Source organism: Xylaria bambusicola (genome assembly GCF_022495145.1).
Source record: "Xylaria bambusicola strain CBS 139988 unplaced genomic scaffold F5B22scaffold_4, whole genome shotgun sequence".
NCBI classification, from domain to species: Eukaryota; Fungi; Ascomycota; class Sordariomycetes; order Xylariales; family Xylariaceae; genus Xylaria; species Xylaria bambusicola.
In genome coordinates, this window is record NW_025953557.1 from 509,369 (window position 1) to 522,925 (window position 13,557).

Sequence of the window (13,557 nt, forward strand, 5' to 3'; positions counted from 1 at the left end):
GAATTTGTGGGTTTATGGGTTGAGGGGTAGTGAATATAACCCCAAGCTTGGACTTGACGAGCATAGCGGAGATATAGAGTCTACGAACTCGGAGTAGATACAGAGTAAAATAGAAATAAAATCAAAATACGCCCTAAACAATGTCTTAATGGTGGATTGGGCTATCGATCGCCTATTTTTTGGGATTTGATAGATAATGAATTTAAGCCTATAGGCGATTGTGTAGTTGTTTTTGCGCCGCCGATGCGAAAACCTATGATGCTACGTCTGTGGAGTTCGCGTATCTAAAACAGTAATATTCAGAGCTGGCTGCACCAGGTTCGCCTCATTGCTCGAGTACTGTTTTTCTAAGGTCGTGTTTGCATGTGGAGGTACGTGCATTGATGTGAATTGCTGAATACTGTTTGTCTATCTAAGGGCGATTAAATAAGTAGATACGGCAAGTTGCCATTAATAATTACCTGGGTAGCCACCTAGGGCCAAGTTCGTAATGCTATAATTAGGCCTAGGACGCGCGGAGGTAAGTAAGGGCGGCGGTACGATGGTTAGGCCGTCAGACCAGTCCAGGTAAGGCACGTTGTGATGTGCTGTTTTGTGGCTGGCGATCGAAGTCGGATTAATGCCTTATTGTCCCGTAGGTAAACTGAGCCGCATCGGCGACCAACAACAACAGCTGGCCGCCCTGAAAACTCAGCTGAAATGCCCCAGTAAGCTCTACCTAGACTGACTCACCACTTTACTTCGTATGATACATAGCTTTCCCCGTATCTGCTGACTGCGTTGGGCTCTGCTCTCTTTCTCATGGGCTGTCCAATCATCGTGTTGGTCGTCCGACGTCCTACCGTGTAACAAACGTCTGGATTCGAATGTGGCGGTGAGGATGTCCTAGACTAGGTATGCCTGTTGAGCCAACAGAATCTAGTGTAGGAGAAAGCATGACGATTTGTTGTTCAATTAACCGAGTCGATGGTATTTTTGTCTATGGTGAAAGAGTGAACGCTGTGATACTTGGTTGAGGAGTTAACGACGGGGGGCGCTGGGCAAGCTGCAGTGGTCTTTGCCTATGATTTGGTAATGAATGTAAGTTATTGGATGGATGCAAAGTCAAGTAAAAGCAGAGCAATGCAAAAAGCCATTGGAACCGTTGAATGCAGCCCACCCCTGTCCCCCGCCATGCGCTGTGGTGTCATCCGTGCTCTCGGGAGGACGCGGCACTTGCGGCTGTCGATCACTTCGTATTCTCAATATTTGTTACCTACTCGCCTACTGAATACTCGCGCTTATTCGAGTGACTACTGTAGGTACCTACTGTAAGTATGTAAGCGTGACTGACTGGGAGCTACCTACGTCAACGCTCGCAGCAGCAGTAAGGAGGACGCCGTAGATCCTCTCCCTGCAGTATATGTCTCTTTGTACGTGGTGTGACAGACTCTGACCAGGGCAGTGCCCGAGCTGAGGCTTCTTTGTCGTGTCGTCGTCATAGGTAATAGGTGATAGGCTTGCAGTATAAATAAATCTATTCTCCTAGGTTACTGTCTCGTTCTCAATTGTATCAGTAGCATCATCATCGTATCATATCAACATACACACACTTGCTCATAATCCACCACTAAATACCGCCAATATCGAACCGTCGAGTGCAATATCTATCTACTCTCTCTATAGTCAAAAAGATAATATTCGCTGCCCTCAAAATGGTCTCCGTCAAGTCCCTCACAGCTGCGGCTTTCGCCAGTCTACTACCGCTCGCCTCGGCTGGGCCAATGATTAGCAAAATGACCGCGCCGGCCACAGTGGTGGCCGGTGAGAACATCACAATTACACTGGGCACGTCCATCTATATCCAGAATTGGGAGGACTTCAACATCGCCTGGGGTTTGGCACCCCCCAGGTATGGCGGACAAGGTGAAAATGGCGAGATCTATATCGGTACGCAAATCGGATACACGAACCTATACGGAACCGGTATCGCGAAGCTCAATAGCTTCACTGTCGATGTCGCCATCCCCGAGAACCAGCCGGAAGGGGACTGGCTGCTTGTAGCCGCTGTGCCATATCTCGTCGGCGTAAGCTTTTTTTTTTTTTTTTTTTGCCATGGCCTTTTCCATTTGGTTTCCCCCACTCTAACGCATGATGACACAGGCTTCTGGCTCGACTAATTTGCGTTCTTTCAACTCTACAATTAAGATCACAACCTAAGAGGCTGGATTTCGACAAGAGGTTCCTAAGGCCACGGGACTGCACTTTCCTATTCCAACCCTTAGTAGGTTAATATAGTCTGAGTTGATTGCAAAATGAGTGGCGTTTGTGGGTTTACAACGAAAACGTTCATGTAGCGATGACTGGTATGCAAATGGATGCGCTTGATTTCTAGGTACATAAATAGACAACGCTATCTTAATAGAATTATTTCGCAAGAACCACTCAGCCAGCTAGCATTAATGCATCTTGAATATGCTATAACGCCATGTTTAATCATAATTTGGTCCTGGCATAAGTAGAGCGTATGCACTTCTTGCTCAGAAGGGATCGCGCAATCAGAGGGTTACGTCGAGCTATAACGAAAACTTCGTCATGGTAAAAAAAAAAAGAATTATTTGCCCTTCTTCTCTGTAGTCAAACATCCAATAACTCGGATCTTGGTGATTTCGACTCCACCGAGGATAACACCGTCGAAGGTCATGTTAGCAACTTGCGTGGATAGATTGCATGCAAGTTGCTATCAAGTCCTCCTTGATCGTTTCTAATGTCCTAAAATTTCAACGCCAAGTATCTTGACGCCATGGCATTTAATATCCCCGAAATTGGTCGTTTCGACGTCGACGCCTTTAATCTCAACTCCTTTAGACTCTGGGGCGTACATAGGATTTTTCTCATTAATTCACTACGCCTGCCCCTTTAGATGTTCCCACAACGAGCCTGCCTCTGCTGTTGTCGACTTTGCAACCATTTTCTGTTGGGCGTTAGGATCTCCTAAGAATCCCCTTCAACAGGCTTTTAAGGGCGTCAACCAAGGTGGCGGGCGAGCTTACACCCTCTTGAAAATCGGGTGGATCTTCCCTCCGCTCAGTCCGTTTCTGTTTGCCTACGGAGCTTGTAGATGCTTCAGTTTTAGGATAATCGCCAGTTGATGGAGAGGGGTTAGATTCATCCATGACATCTCGCGAGTTTTGTTCTTCCCTGAAACACAAAGATCGAATAATGGTCTGCCTTATTCCCCGACAGGGACATGAGTGCTGCAAATTGCACAGCTTCGGAGGTCGCGGTCCGTTCCACTAGAGCCCTAACATACGACGGACACCGTCGCGCACTCGCTGCTCATACTCAGCACGGTTTTCTCGCCACATCTTGGCTGCTTCTATGTTGGCTGGGCTCTCGTCATTGGGCTCAGCCAACATGCTCATGACGGAAATTAAGATTTTTTCGACAGATTGGATAGGACTCCATCGTTCGGAGGCGTGCTCATACTGGTTCGGGTCATCACCTGGAGGATGGAGGATCGAAATGCATACGACGCCATTGGTGTATACTATAGCACGATAGTCGTCAGTTGCTGTCCGACATTTTAAGCTGAATCTGGGGGAAATCCGTTACAGAGATGCAAAATAAAAAGACGGAGGAGAAAAAAAGGAGAGGAGAAGACATACCATTGGGGTGAAATATCTCTCCTATAAAAGTCATCTTGGGGGGTGCGAGGGGGTAATCCCGCGGGAACTTCAGCTCGGCAGGGAAGATGCCGCCTTCGAAAGGAGTGCCCTCTGGTCCCTGAATCAGGGCCTCCCACACAAACATATCATCCTCGTTGACAGGACCAGCGGTAATGCCCTCCGGCGGGTTGGTTGAGAGTGCTTTATACTCCCCGAGGAGCCGACGCTGGGCTGTAGCTTGCGACATGATTTGTACGTTGCGGGAAGGGCGGGAAGGGCGGGATATGCCCTCAGAACGAATAGAATGCACAGGTGGACAGTGTGAAAGGCTGACTATAAATAGCGAATTGTATTTCTAAAACTTGCTAGGTTAACTGCTTCTTCAATGGGTGGGAGCCGATACTGGCATAGATGATGGCCCAAAGGGTATGGATGACATTGTTCGGTTTATGTAAATATAGGTACCGGTAGCTAGATGACTTGGAAGGGGCCTACTGAGGTGGGTGAGGTGGGGTAGGAGCCTTGGGAGCACTCTGGTAGTGGAGCTCTACACTACATACCTACCTAGGTAAGTAAGTACAGTACGTAGTAGGTACCTAACGGAGAAGATACCTACCTAGGTAGGTACCATACTTCAGCTGAATGTGACGCCATTTTCTCTCTGTAGCCTCGACTCGAAGCTTTTAGAGCTCCGACTTTTGCTTGCCCAACTGCCAATGATCACCAAGCCCCCCTACAGGTAACATGCCTCCCAGGTTGCCTGCCCAATTGAGGCTGTATGGACACCAGGGAGTTATACACAAGAGATATGCACACCCCCAAAGACAATCGACTTGTTGCTTTTGTTTGTTCTCCGATCCCAGCCGACAGCGGGCTGCGCGATACCCGAAAAGACCGTCACTCGCCCGTTCACGGCGCTGTGGGACAACCATTGCCACAACCCCTATTGACGCACAGCCAGACCCTCGCAAGGAACTCGAGTCGATACTCCTAGACCTGCAGAAGTACGCCGCGAGTCATGTTAACCTCCCCCGTCTCCAGCTCGCCCTCAATGGACTGCGACAGCAGCCGGGGAACGAATCGATACGTGTCGCAATACTTGGTCTGACCGACGGGTCCTCCCCGCCCAACATAGCAAGAGATGTACTGAAACTCTTGCTGGCGGATCCTCTGAAAGACCTCGAGCCTTGGGAGCAGGAGATCGACCAACACGATCTCGTAGAGCCTGTCATAATTCGCATTGGTGCGGAGAATCACGGAACCAAATCGGGCATTTCACTCACTAAGGAAACTCTATTGAGAGAGATTCACGTATCATCCGCCACTTTAAATGGACATAATCTTGAAATTTTGCTTGCGCCTACGAAGCCTTTCTCTCGCGCGGTAGATAACGGCGCATCAGGGGGGCTTGAAGATACGGTGCTGGTTCCAACTGTGGATATCCCGACGTCGAATGATGGACGATATAGCTCTATAGCTACACCTGTTCATAAGGCGTTAGTTGTCGCCGACGGAATTCGTGGTGCAGCATCTATATTGACAATGCCGGCTCCAGAAAACTCCATGTTGCTTGAATACGCCGTCAATATGCCTGAATACAGGCCCACCGAAACAGGGGGGTTGCCAATTATTGCCATTGACGCCAGTATCGCAAATGTTGGATTAAGCTTAGTGCGCAAAAACATTGGCAATGCTATCGAGTATGAACACTTATGGTTTCAGAGCAATATTCCTAAACTGGCGGATTGGTTGAAAAATGATATTCTCGCGGCACCCAACAACGTAACAAAACCACCAGTTCGAGAACATATTGCTTCATTCCTCAGAAAGACGTCAGATTCTATACGAGCAGAGAATAGAGGAACCCTCGAGCTTTCTGCAAATTCTACCAACGCAAGTGAATCTTTACGTAGCATCGAGAAGGGCTTGTCTGAGTGGGCTGAGAGCGCCCACTCTGAGCTACAGGAGCAACTAGATGTTGCCTTTTCCAGCAGACGATGGCGGAAGCTAGGCTGGTGGAAGTTATTCTGGCGCGTGGATGATGTGAATATGCTCACAAGTGAAATTCTGGCCCAGAAATTCCTACCCCAGGCCGAAAGGAGTTCAATCTTCCTAGCTGGTCAGATGAGACAAGCAGGGATCGATTTGTTCAAACGCCCTCAAGTGTCAACTCACTCCTACGTGACAGCCATTACTGACGATAAGCCTGAGAACACAGTCTCAACTTCGCAGGCCGTTGAGGCCTCAAAACAACAAAATATGTGGCCGACGAATATTCCAAAAACCCGTGTGTACTTGCAAACAGAAACAGTGCCGGGTCTACAGGCACTTGCTCAGAAGCTAGTCCTGCAAACTCTCACCACCTCGGGATTAACAACTGCACTGGGCGCCCTAGTATACATTGGCACTCTCACGACGACACTGTATGAGGCGGGTGCTGTTGCCGCACTTGGGATTGTATGGAGTATGAGAAGAATGCAGCAGCAGTGGGAGACAGCTCGGCAGTTTTGGGAGGGTGAAGTTAGAGAAGAAGGTCGAAAAGCAGTGAAGGGTGTTGAAGAAACCATGGCTTCTGCTCTCAACGAAAGCTTGAGCGGGAAGCAACAGAGGGATGCCGGCGATGCACACGAGAACCTGAACAGAGCTAACGATTTGATCATGAGAGCGGGGAAGTTATTAAAGGAGTTAAAGTAGAGCGCCACGCATTACGTACCGTGGCATGTACCTATGTATATAGCAAATGTATTATTACGAAGTGTAAATATACTATGATAGCTATGTTGGTAAAACGTGAAGGTACCTGATAGGGTGAAATAGCTACACAATATGGGTTCAACTTTCATAGCAATCAACAGAACGTGCGTTCCGTAGGTACTTGAAAAACTGTTACTGCCCTGACTTTCGGACACAGGGCGTTTAGACTGGATTTCTTCGCGTTCCTTTCTTTTTCCTCCATCGTCTCAACCTATCAGCTCTCTTCTCTCCAATTCCTGCACAGACGATTCCAAACAACTCCATCCCAACAACAATCGCACCTATATCATCAGTACGTACTTCGCTTTCTGGATTCAGTCTCTGCCCAAGGGTAAGTATAACTTGGGACTCTGAATTGACATGGCTTTTATGATTCCTCTTACATCTGCCCTCCCAACCAAAGCACGAAGTTCTAGCCTTACTTGCGCTTCCCTACCATCTCAACAACCTCGTCTTCCATCAACAACTAGTAGCACTACCTGACTTTGTCACAGCTCACAGTTCAAACCGCAAATTTATCAGCCTCACCAGCTGTGGCATCTGTCATTACAAAAGAAGGTAAACAACTTTTTTCCCTTTTTTGCTCACATTTCCCTCACACGTCACCATTATCCTACTATATTCAACCCTCTTGCGCCGTGCCTGCCGTTTCCTGATCTCATCATCTCCCGCTTTCACACAGATCAGAGAGGCTATCTCCTACTGTGATACACGCATCTCATTCTGAGGGATCAAGCGTCCAACATATTCGTCATACCTTCAGCGCTGCACCAACATTTACCGGCGTTTCTTTCCTCTGCTGTGACAGGCAACTTACATTGTCATCTTCCCACAGCCAACATCGTCATCTACATTGTCTGCTGTACGCAAACACCATGGCTTCTAATAAGGAGGCCACTGACTCCGGCGCGGGCGACTCAAAGTTCACCGCTGTTGATATCAAGTTCTGTACCATAATGTTCAAGCACCTTCCCCGCCAGCTGGAGCTGGATTGGGACGCTTTCGCTAAAGAGATGAAGCTTAAAAACACCAATGTCGCCAAGGTATGTCGCTCTTACTGAGTTTGCGCTCTCTTCTCGGTTCACCAACTCAGTCATTTATTCATGCCTTCATCTTTTTTCTCGGCAGTACACTCACCGGGGTCTCTTCTCCTAGGTCCGCGTTCGTCAGATACGCAAAAAGCTAGGCCTGGACGGCGTTAGCGCCGGTCAGAATGCGAGCCCCGCCAAGCCCAAGCCCAACAATGCGAACACCAAGGTGTCGAAGTCGGGTAAATCGTCCAAGGCGAAGAAGGCGACGAACGCCGTCGAAGAGGCCGCTGATGCTATCAACAATGAGGACATGGATGCCGATGATCAGGATGGCGAGGTCTGAGCTCGGGCAGCAAAAAGCAATTGACGGCGTTATCACATCTCACATCAACTACATGTGTACCCAAGTACATATCTGCATGACCTTCAAGGATGTGGTGCTCCTTGCTGCTCTTGCCCAAAACTCACGATTAAATGGTTTGCACATGATTCGATTTTTTTTTTTCGGTCGGAAGTTACCGGACACTTTGATTTTTTAAGAATAGTTCCATGCGCATGACCAGGCCTCACCTTTGATAGGTAGTATAAGCAGGTTATTCACAACCACGAAGTTGTGGTCAATACAGTTACATCATCCCAATGCCAGCTTTGAATGTCTTATTGTCAAGCTTAAAAAAATGTGAAATGCCATGCTCTGCTCCTTCCAACTTGTAGGAAACTGTTGGCAGGTGCGGTGGGTGTGGCTATATTACCCCTCACAGTGGATTCCTTCAGTGACTAGAACTTCTACTCTACAACATCAATACAACCCTTTGCCAATCCCTTCGCTCAACAGAAACATGAAAACGCCGCTACATATTCCTACATGCTAAGTACAAAAGGAGTTAAGCCCCTCCTATGCTTTGGCATAGATGATAGTACTTACGGTATACCCTCACAACTACATCATCGAGCTCAATAACGGCAACATGGAATCTATCTTAACAGGAGTTGTACTATCTTCCTCAGTATCACAGAAATAAAATGCTGGCTAGGTGGTATTTCCCACTGTGAATACGACCGTCTAATTTATACTTAGTTACTAGCAGAATGGACTATCACTTCTAACATCTTTCGTAATTGTGTTAATGGATAGCGTAACAGACCTCCACTAACGTATTACAACGAGTTTCACTCGGCATATCTCATGCCCTCATCTCTTCAGCTCATCCTCCTGGCCCTTCAAGATCCAAGCCCTATTGGCAGCAGACTTTGCCTCAATCTGCTCTTCTGTCATCTCCTGAATAGATTCATAGGGATGTGTCGAGGGAATATGTCGGCCTTTCTCGACGCTTGGCCGCTTCAAGATCCTCAGAATCCAGTCATTCAGCGCGGGATATTCTTTAGGGTCGACGCCAGAATTTTCTATTAAGCCGTTAGTTATCACTCTGCTCTGGGATTTGATGGCTTTCGAAAACATACTTCCGAGGGCGACCCAGCCCCAGCTAGCAATGTCGGCAATGGTATACTTGTCGCCAGCTAGATAGGGAGACTTCTTTAGAGTCTCGTCCATTATGCGGTATAGACGGCGCACTTCCGCTCTGTATCTATCGATTCCGTACTTGATCTTCTCAGGGGCGTAGCCTATGTCACAGTGAGTATCAAGCTGCAAGACATGTTACTGATCGCAGGGCATACGGTTGAAGTGGTTGAGTTGACCCTGCATCGGCCCAAGACCCCCCATCTGCCACATGAGCTAATACAGAAGTCAGTTTCCGTTTTGAAGGTCATTGGTTGCTACCTCTTACCCAGCTGTTGGTCTCGTAGTACTCTGGCGTTCCAAACGGATAAGACACCTTGTGATCTTTGTCGTATCGATCAACGATGTATTGCATCATAGCACCGCTTTCGAAGACTAAGAATCAGCGTGTTAGCCCAAATCCCCTCTCCGATGATGCGGTGATCATGCATATATCAAGAATGTAGGTATCCTTGAGAAAGGAGGCAACCCCCAACCCTCGCAATCTTCCTTTTGAGCCGCGCAAAACTTAATGAAAAGAGAAAATAACTTTAGACAGTACTCACTTCGGATCTGCTTGCCATCGAGAGTGTCTGTCATAGCCGGAACTCGACCATTGGGATTGATTTCCAAAAACCAAGGCTCCTATGCAAGCATCGTTAGTGCATCTGCCAACCTAATCTGGTCGGTCTGCGTACCTTCTGCTGGTTCTTACTGAACTCGATGGTGGTGTGCTTCACGTAGTCAGCGTCAAGAACTCAAAATAGCTACATATGAAACACAGACCTTGTATTGCAGGTTAAGCTCCTCCAGCAAGATGGAGATTTTGATCCCATTGGGCGTCTGCGCCGTGTAGATGTGGATATCTGTGGGGATAGCCATGGTGATAGACACTTGGGGTTCGTCTGGAAAATTCGATCTAGTACTTGCTGGAGGCTATGATTTCTCTATGGTACGGCCAGAGTAAGGTGTCTCTACTCGCGATGCTAAGGCCTATATATACGCATGGTGACCGCAAGTGCAAGAGCGGAGTCTTCCGCGGAGGGGTCAACTTAGATGGATTTCGTGCTTAGAAATCACGATGCTGTCATAATGTGGGGGACTATACCGCCTCGATTTCTAACTTGGCTTTGTCATAATGATTATAAAACATACAAAAATAGACTAGCTCCTAGAGTGCTCACTCTTCAAGACATGGTATTGCGGTGATGTTGGGTTCAGCTGCATACAAGATATTACAGCCTCGACGGCATATAACCCCACTGCTTCAACACAGGTCCCAGAGTGGGGATATTTCGGCGAAGCACCGTTATGGGAAGATGGACCAGGTCGTTCGATGAAGAATATAACCAGTAAAAGCACGGCGTGTGCTGCTATGGACTCTAAATGTTCTCAAATTACTAACCTTGCTAAGATCTGTAGTCAAATCCGCGGGCTTTCCCCGGACAGCAACTGCACGTGTGATTGCATGCATGACAGACAAGATTTGATATTTGTGCCATCTATGAGATTTTCGTGTTACTATATAGAAACAAGATGCCGCTGGTGTGTTCTAGTGAGGGGAGGGTCATCGGATTATTTTAATGTTATCCCAGGTCTTCAAGTTTCTAGGTACCAGTGTATAGACACGGCAGGTATGCATTTGATGATGGCGATGTACAGGCCTTCGCGTTACCAGCATCGGCAAGTATTATGTCTATCTATACATACACCGCCTTTCCGACGGGATGCTTAACCACCTCCATCAGTTGGGATAGATCGCCCGTTCCAAAGATAAGAGAACAATAACGATGTCGACATGGGACATGTCATGAATAATCCATCAACCTCTAAAACTCATGACGCTGACTTTCCTTTCTGTGAAAATGCTAAGTGAATGATTGCGATTAACTGAGAGTTGGCGTTTCTCCGTTACCTCGTTCTATTGTCTACTTCCTAATCACCTTGTTGCCGTCTTTTGGAAGAACAAACATGCGAATGAATGGATACTACGTCCACAAGCATATATAAACATCTAATGAAGTAGGCTTGCTACAGCAACCACCTCCAATTGTCAATGGCAGCCACATACCCAACTCCCATCTTTGTAATAAACCCGCACACATGCTCTCTTCGACCTTCTTCTCGTCTGCCAACCCTCACCGTATCGCTTGTGATTGAATTCAGTATACTGGTCATCTAACGGCTATGGACTCTACTCCATTTGCTGCAGTGTCCGACTTAGATACTAGCTTGCCAGCGAAGTCACGAGATGAACACCGCATTCCAACCTCAGGCTTCACGTTTTCCATCTCCGATCTCTGGAAGCCTACGAAGGAGCCGATTAGACAATGGATAAACCAACTACCGGTTCACGTACGCCGTGAGGAGCCCCTCGAGCCAGCCCATTACCAAAATCTCAAGCATTCTCTCGTAAGTAGCTACCTAAATAGTTAACTCTCTCACTTCACATTTGTCTCAGCGAGATGTTTTCGCTGGATGGAAGCCAACTAGCCTCTCAGGGTACTGAAGACTTCGATGAAGATTCTAGCCTCGAAGACCACCGCCACAAACGGGCGAGGACAAGCCCAGCAGCAGGGTACCGGAAACCAACGGAATCACGTCGCAGCAGACTCTTTAGCACTGGTCGTGGTCTCGTGAATCGGATTTCCAACGCTTGCCATCGTGTCGTCACGCCATCTCGATATAGCAGCTTATCCAAAAGACCGGATTCACGTATGTCTCGCCTAGGGACGCCGGCACCAGAACCCACTCCCTCGCCAGGAACTCCAAGTTTCATGCTCATTGACCGCCCCAAGATGCGATTCGTGTTTGTGGGAGATGCCGCATGTGGCAAATCCAGTGTCCTTCTGTATGTGGCATTCCTGTTCTGGTAGTTTGCTCAATCCTCCCTTCTCTCTGCGCTGCTAATGTAGGCTTATCAGACGTTTCTATCGCGATACGTTTACTCAGGTACTTCATACCCACGGCTATGAAATGATTATTCCTCCTCCGAATCATGGTTGTGTAATAATTGGTCAAATAGCACTATAGCCCGACGCACTATGAGCTGTTCCACAAAGTGGTGGCAGTCGACGAACAGGATACCGATATAGAGCTATGGGACACTGCCGGCGATATCGCATTGGAGCAGCTTGCGCGCCTCAGCTATCTGGCCTGGGATGCTGTGTTCCTCTGCTTCAGCGTCAACAGCGTACGATCCTTCAACAATGCGCGTACTCAGGTTTGTGCTCTGACGTCTCATTTGCTTCCATATTGCCCGGCGCACTCGCCCAAACTTCCCTTATGACTTACCTGCTAATAATGATGTTGTGAGTCTAGTGGATCACACAGATTCGGCGCTATACTCGCGGCGCTCCCCTTATTTTCGTCGGCACGAAGACGGATCAGCGCGTCGGCGCTAGTCTCTGGGCTCCGCTGTATCCGAACCTTGAGACACGGATCACCGCTACAGAGGTCAGTGCCCTGCTCCTAGTCTTAACATCGGCTGCCGTCACCTCGGCGTATGCGGAGAAATTCTAACGGCCAGGCGAATAGGGAGCTATGACGGCAACGGCAATTGGCGCTACTAGATATGTCGAGTGCTCTGCGAAGACGGGCCAAGGCATCGTCGGCGTCTTTGAGGAGGGCGTGCGAGCGGTCTACGACCGACGCGAGGCGCTAGGAGAGCTAGAGACAAAGAATCCCGATCATCTCTCTGGCTTGGCGGAGTTTCTCTGCTTCAGATAAAAATAGTGACGTGATAGATGCGTTCGTCATGCCTCTACATTTGTGGACTAGCGACATTGAACGGCCGGGCGAGTGTATAATACTGGTGACTGCTTTGGCAGAGAACCAATACGGGCGAGCTATGATGCCATGCTATTGACGTGTAAATGCGATTAGCTTAATCTCAATGTAGGAGAAAGTACCAAAAGTACAAGTCGCTTACGACGGAGAGACTAATATTCAAGAGTTAGAGATATCACTATGGCTAAAAACACCCCTTGACTGTTCGAGAAATCTGTCTACGTGATGGGCCTCACCTTTGGGACTGGACACTGTTACTGTGATACCGAAGACCACAAGGTGAGACAGCACTGTCTGATGGATGGCAGTAATACCGAAAGTGATGATACTATGTGGAAGGTTAGGCACCAGAGCCCAGACCTTATGAAGTCAATACAGTGCCACAGAGTTGTATGAAAGTCTTCTTCACGTCCCGGGGTCAGCCTAAAAACTTCAATGAAAACATTGCAAATTCAAAACGTTTCCGTCGCCTGGAGGCAGTATGGTACTAGGGGCACGGAAGAGTTGCACTGTAGGCATGCCTTGAGGGTAAGTGAGCTCCGAGAGGCCAAAGATAAGAACACTGCCTATGTAACCACTCGCGTCGATGACCTTTATCAGAGATTAAATTGAAGAGAACAGATACTACACTTGATCTAAGCCATTCGGCAAAGGGGAGCTGAAGATACATATGTGTACCTATGTGGGTAGTGGAGTACCTTAATAGGTACCTACAAATAGCAGGCTCCAATACCAAGGTGGTGACTACCGGTAGCACAATGCACCCGGCTAGGGCACTCGATGAGTAATCATTTCTATTGCTGATTTTTGATGATAATTGTAGGTACTCCGTGAAAAA

General features: G+C 48.0%; 6 protein-coding genes across 6 annotated transcripts; 4 read left to right on the forward strand and 2 right to left on the reverse strand.

The window, feature by feature from the left end:
* The first annotated feature begins 1,508 nt into the window (after positions 1–1,508).
* Positions 1,509–2,426, forward strand: F5B22DRAFT_589997 (uncharacterized protein). Its single transcript, XM_047973776.1, has 2 exons — positions 1,509–2,066; positions 2,143–2,426. Exons 1-2 carry the CDS (start codon positions 1,695–1,697, stop codon positions 2,197–2,199), a joined length of 429 nt encoding a protein of 142 aa, XP_047834806.1. The 5' UTR covers positions 1,509–1,694; the 3' UTR covers positions 2,200–2,426.
* Positions 2,427–3,275: 849 nt separating this feature from the next.
* On the reverse strand, positions 3,276–3,894 carry F5B22DRAFT_633556 (ubiquitin-conjugating enzyme/RWD-like protein; the record flags this gene model as incomplete). The annotated part of the gene is made up of 2 exons (XM_047976847.1): positions 3,276–3,529; positions 3,648–3,894. 2 exons carry the CDS (start codon positions 3,892–3,894, stop codon positions 3,276–3,278), a joined length of 501 nt encoding a protein of 166 aa, XP_047834807.1.
* Positions 3,895–4,142: 248 nt separating this feature from the next.
* F5B22DRAFT_342118 (uncharacterized protein) lies at positions 4,143–6,977 on the forward strand. The gene has a single exon (XM_047970897.1). It carries the CDS (start codon positions 4,392–4,394, stop codon positions 6,339–6,341), a length of 1,950 nt encoding a protein of 649 aa, XP_047834808.1. The 5' UTR covers positions 4,143–4,391; the 3' UTR covers positions 6,342–6,977.
* Positions 6,978–7,276: 299 nt separating this feature from the next.
* Positions 7,277–7,775, forward strand: F5B22DRAFT_642466 (uncharacterized protein; the record flags this gene model as incomplete). The annotated part of the gene is made up of 2 exons (XM_047978128.1): positions 7,277–7,444; positions 7,557–7,775. The coding sequence occupies 2 exons, from the start codon at positions 7,277–7,279 to the stop codon at positions 7,773–7,775; spliced, it is 387 nt and encodes a 128-aa protein (XP_047834809.1).
* Positions 7,776–8,624: 849 nt separating this feature from the next.
* On the reverse strand, positions 8,625–9,812 carry F5B22DRAFT_642467 (glutathione S-transferase; the record flags this gene model as incomplete). Its single annotated transcript, XM_047978129.1, has 7 exons — positions 8,625–8,836; positions 8,894–9,055; positions 9,110–9,167; positions 9,220–9,326; positions 9,497–9,575; positions 9,629–9,664; positions 9,717–9,812. The coding sequence occupies 7 exons, from the start codon at positions 9,810–9,812 to the stop codon at positions 8,625–8,627; spliced, it is 750 nt and encodes a 249-aa protein (XP_047834810.1).
* Positions 9,813–11,101: 1,289 nt separating this feature from the next.
* Positions 11,102–12,907, forward strand: F5B22DRAFT_341882 (P-loop containing nucleoside triphosphate hydrolase protein). Its single transcript, XM_047970896.1, has 6 exons — positions 11,102–11,342; positions 11,454–11,781; positions 11,855–11,882; positions 11,956–12,153; positions 12,252–12,386; positions 12,468–12,907. Exons 2-6 carry the CDS (start codon positions 11,648–11,650, stop codon positions 12,657–12,659), a joined length of 687 nt encoding a protein of 228 aa, XP_047834811.1. The 5' UTR covers positions 11,102–11,342; positions 11,454–11,647; the 3' UTR covers positions 12,660–12,907.
* Positions 12,908–13,557: the final 650 nt, after the last annotated feature.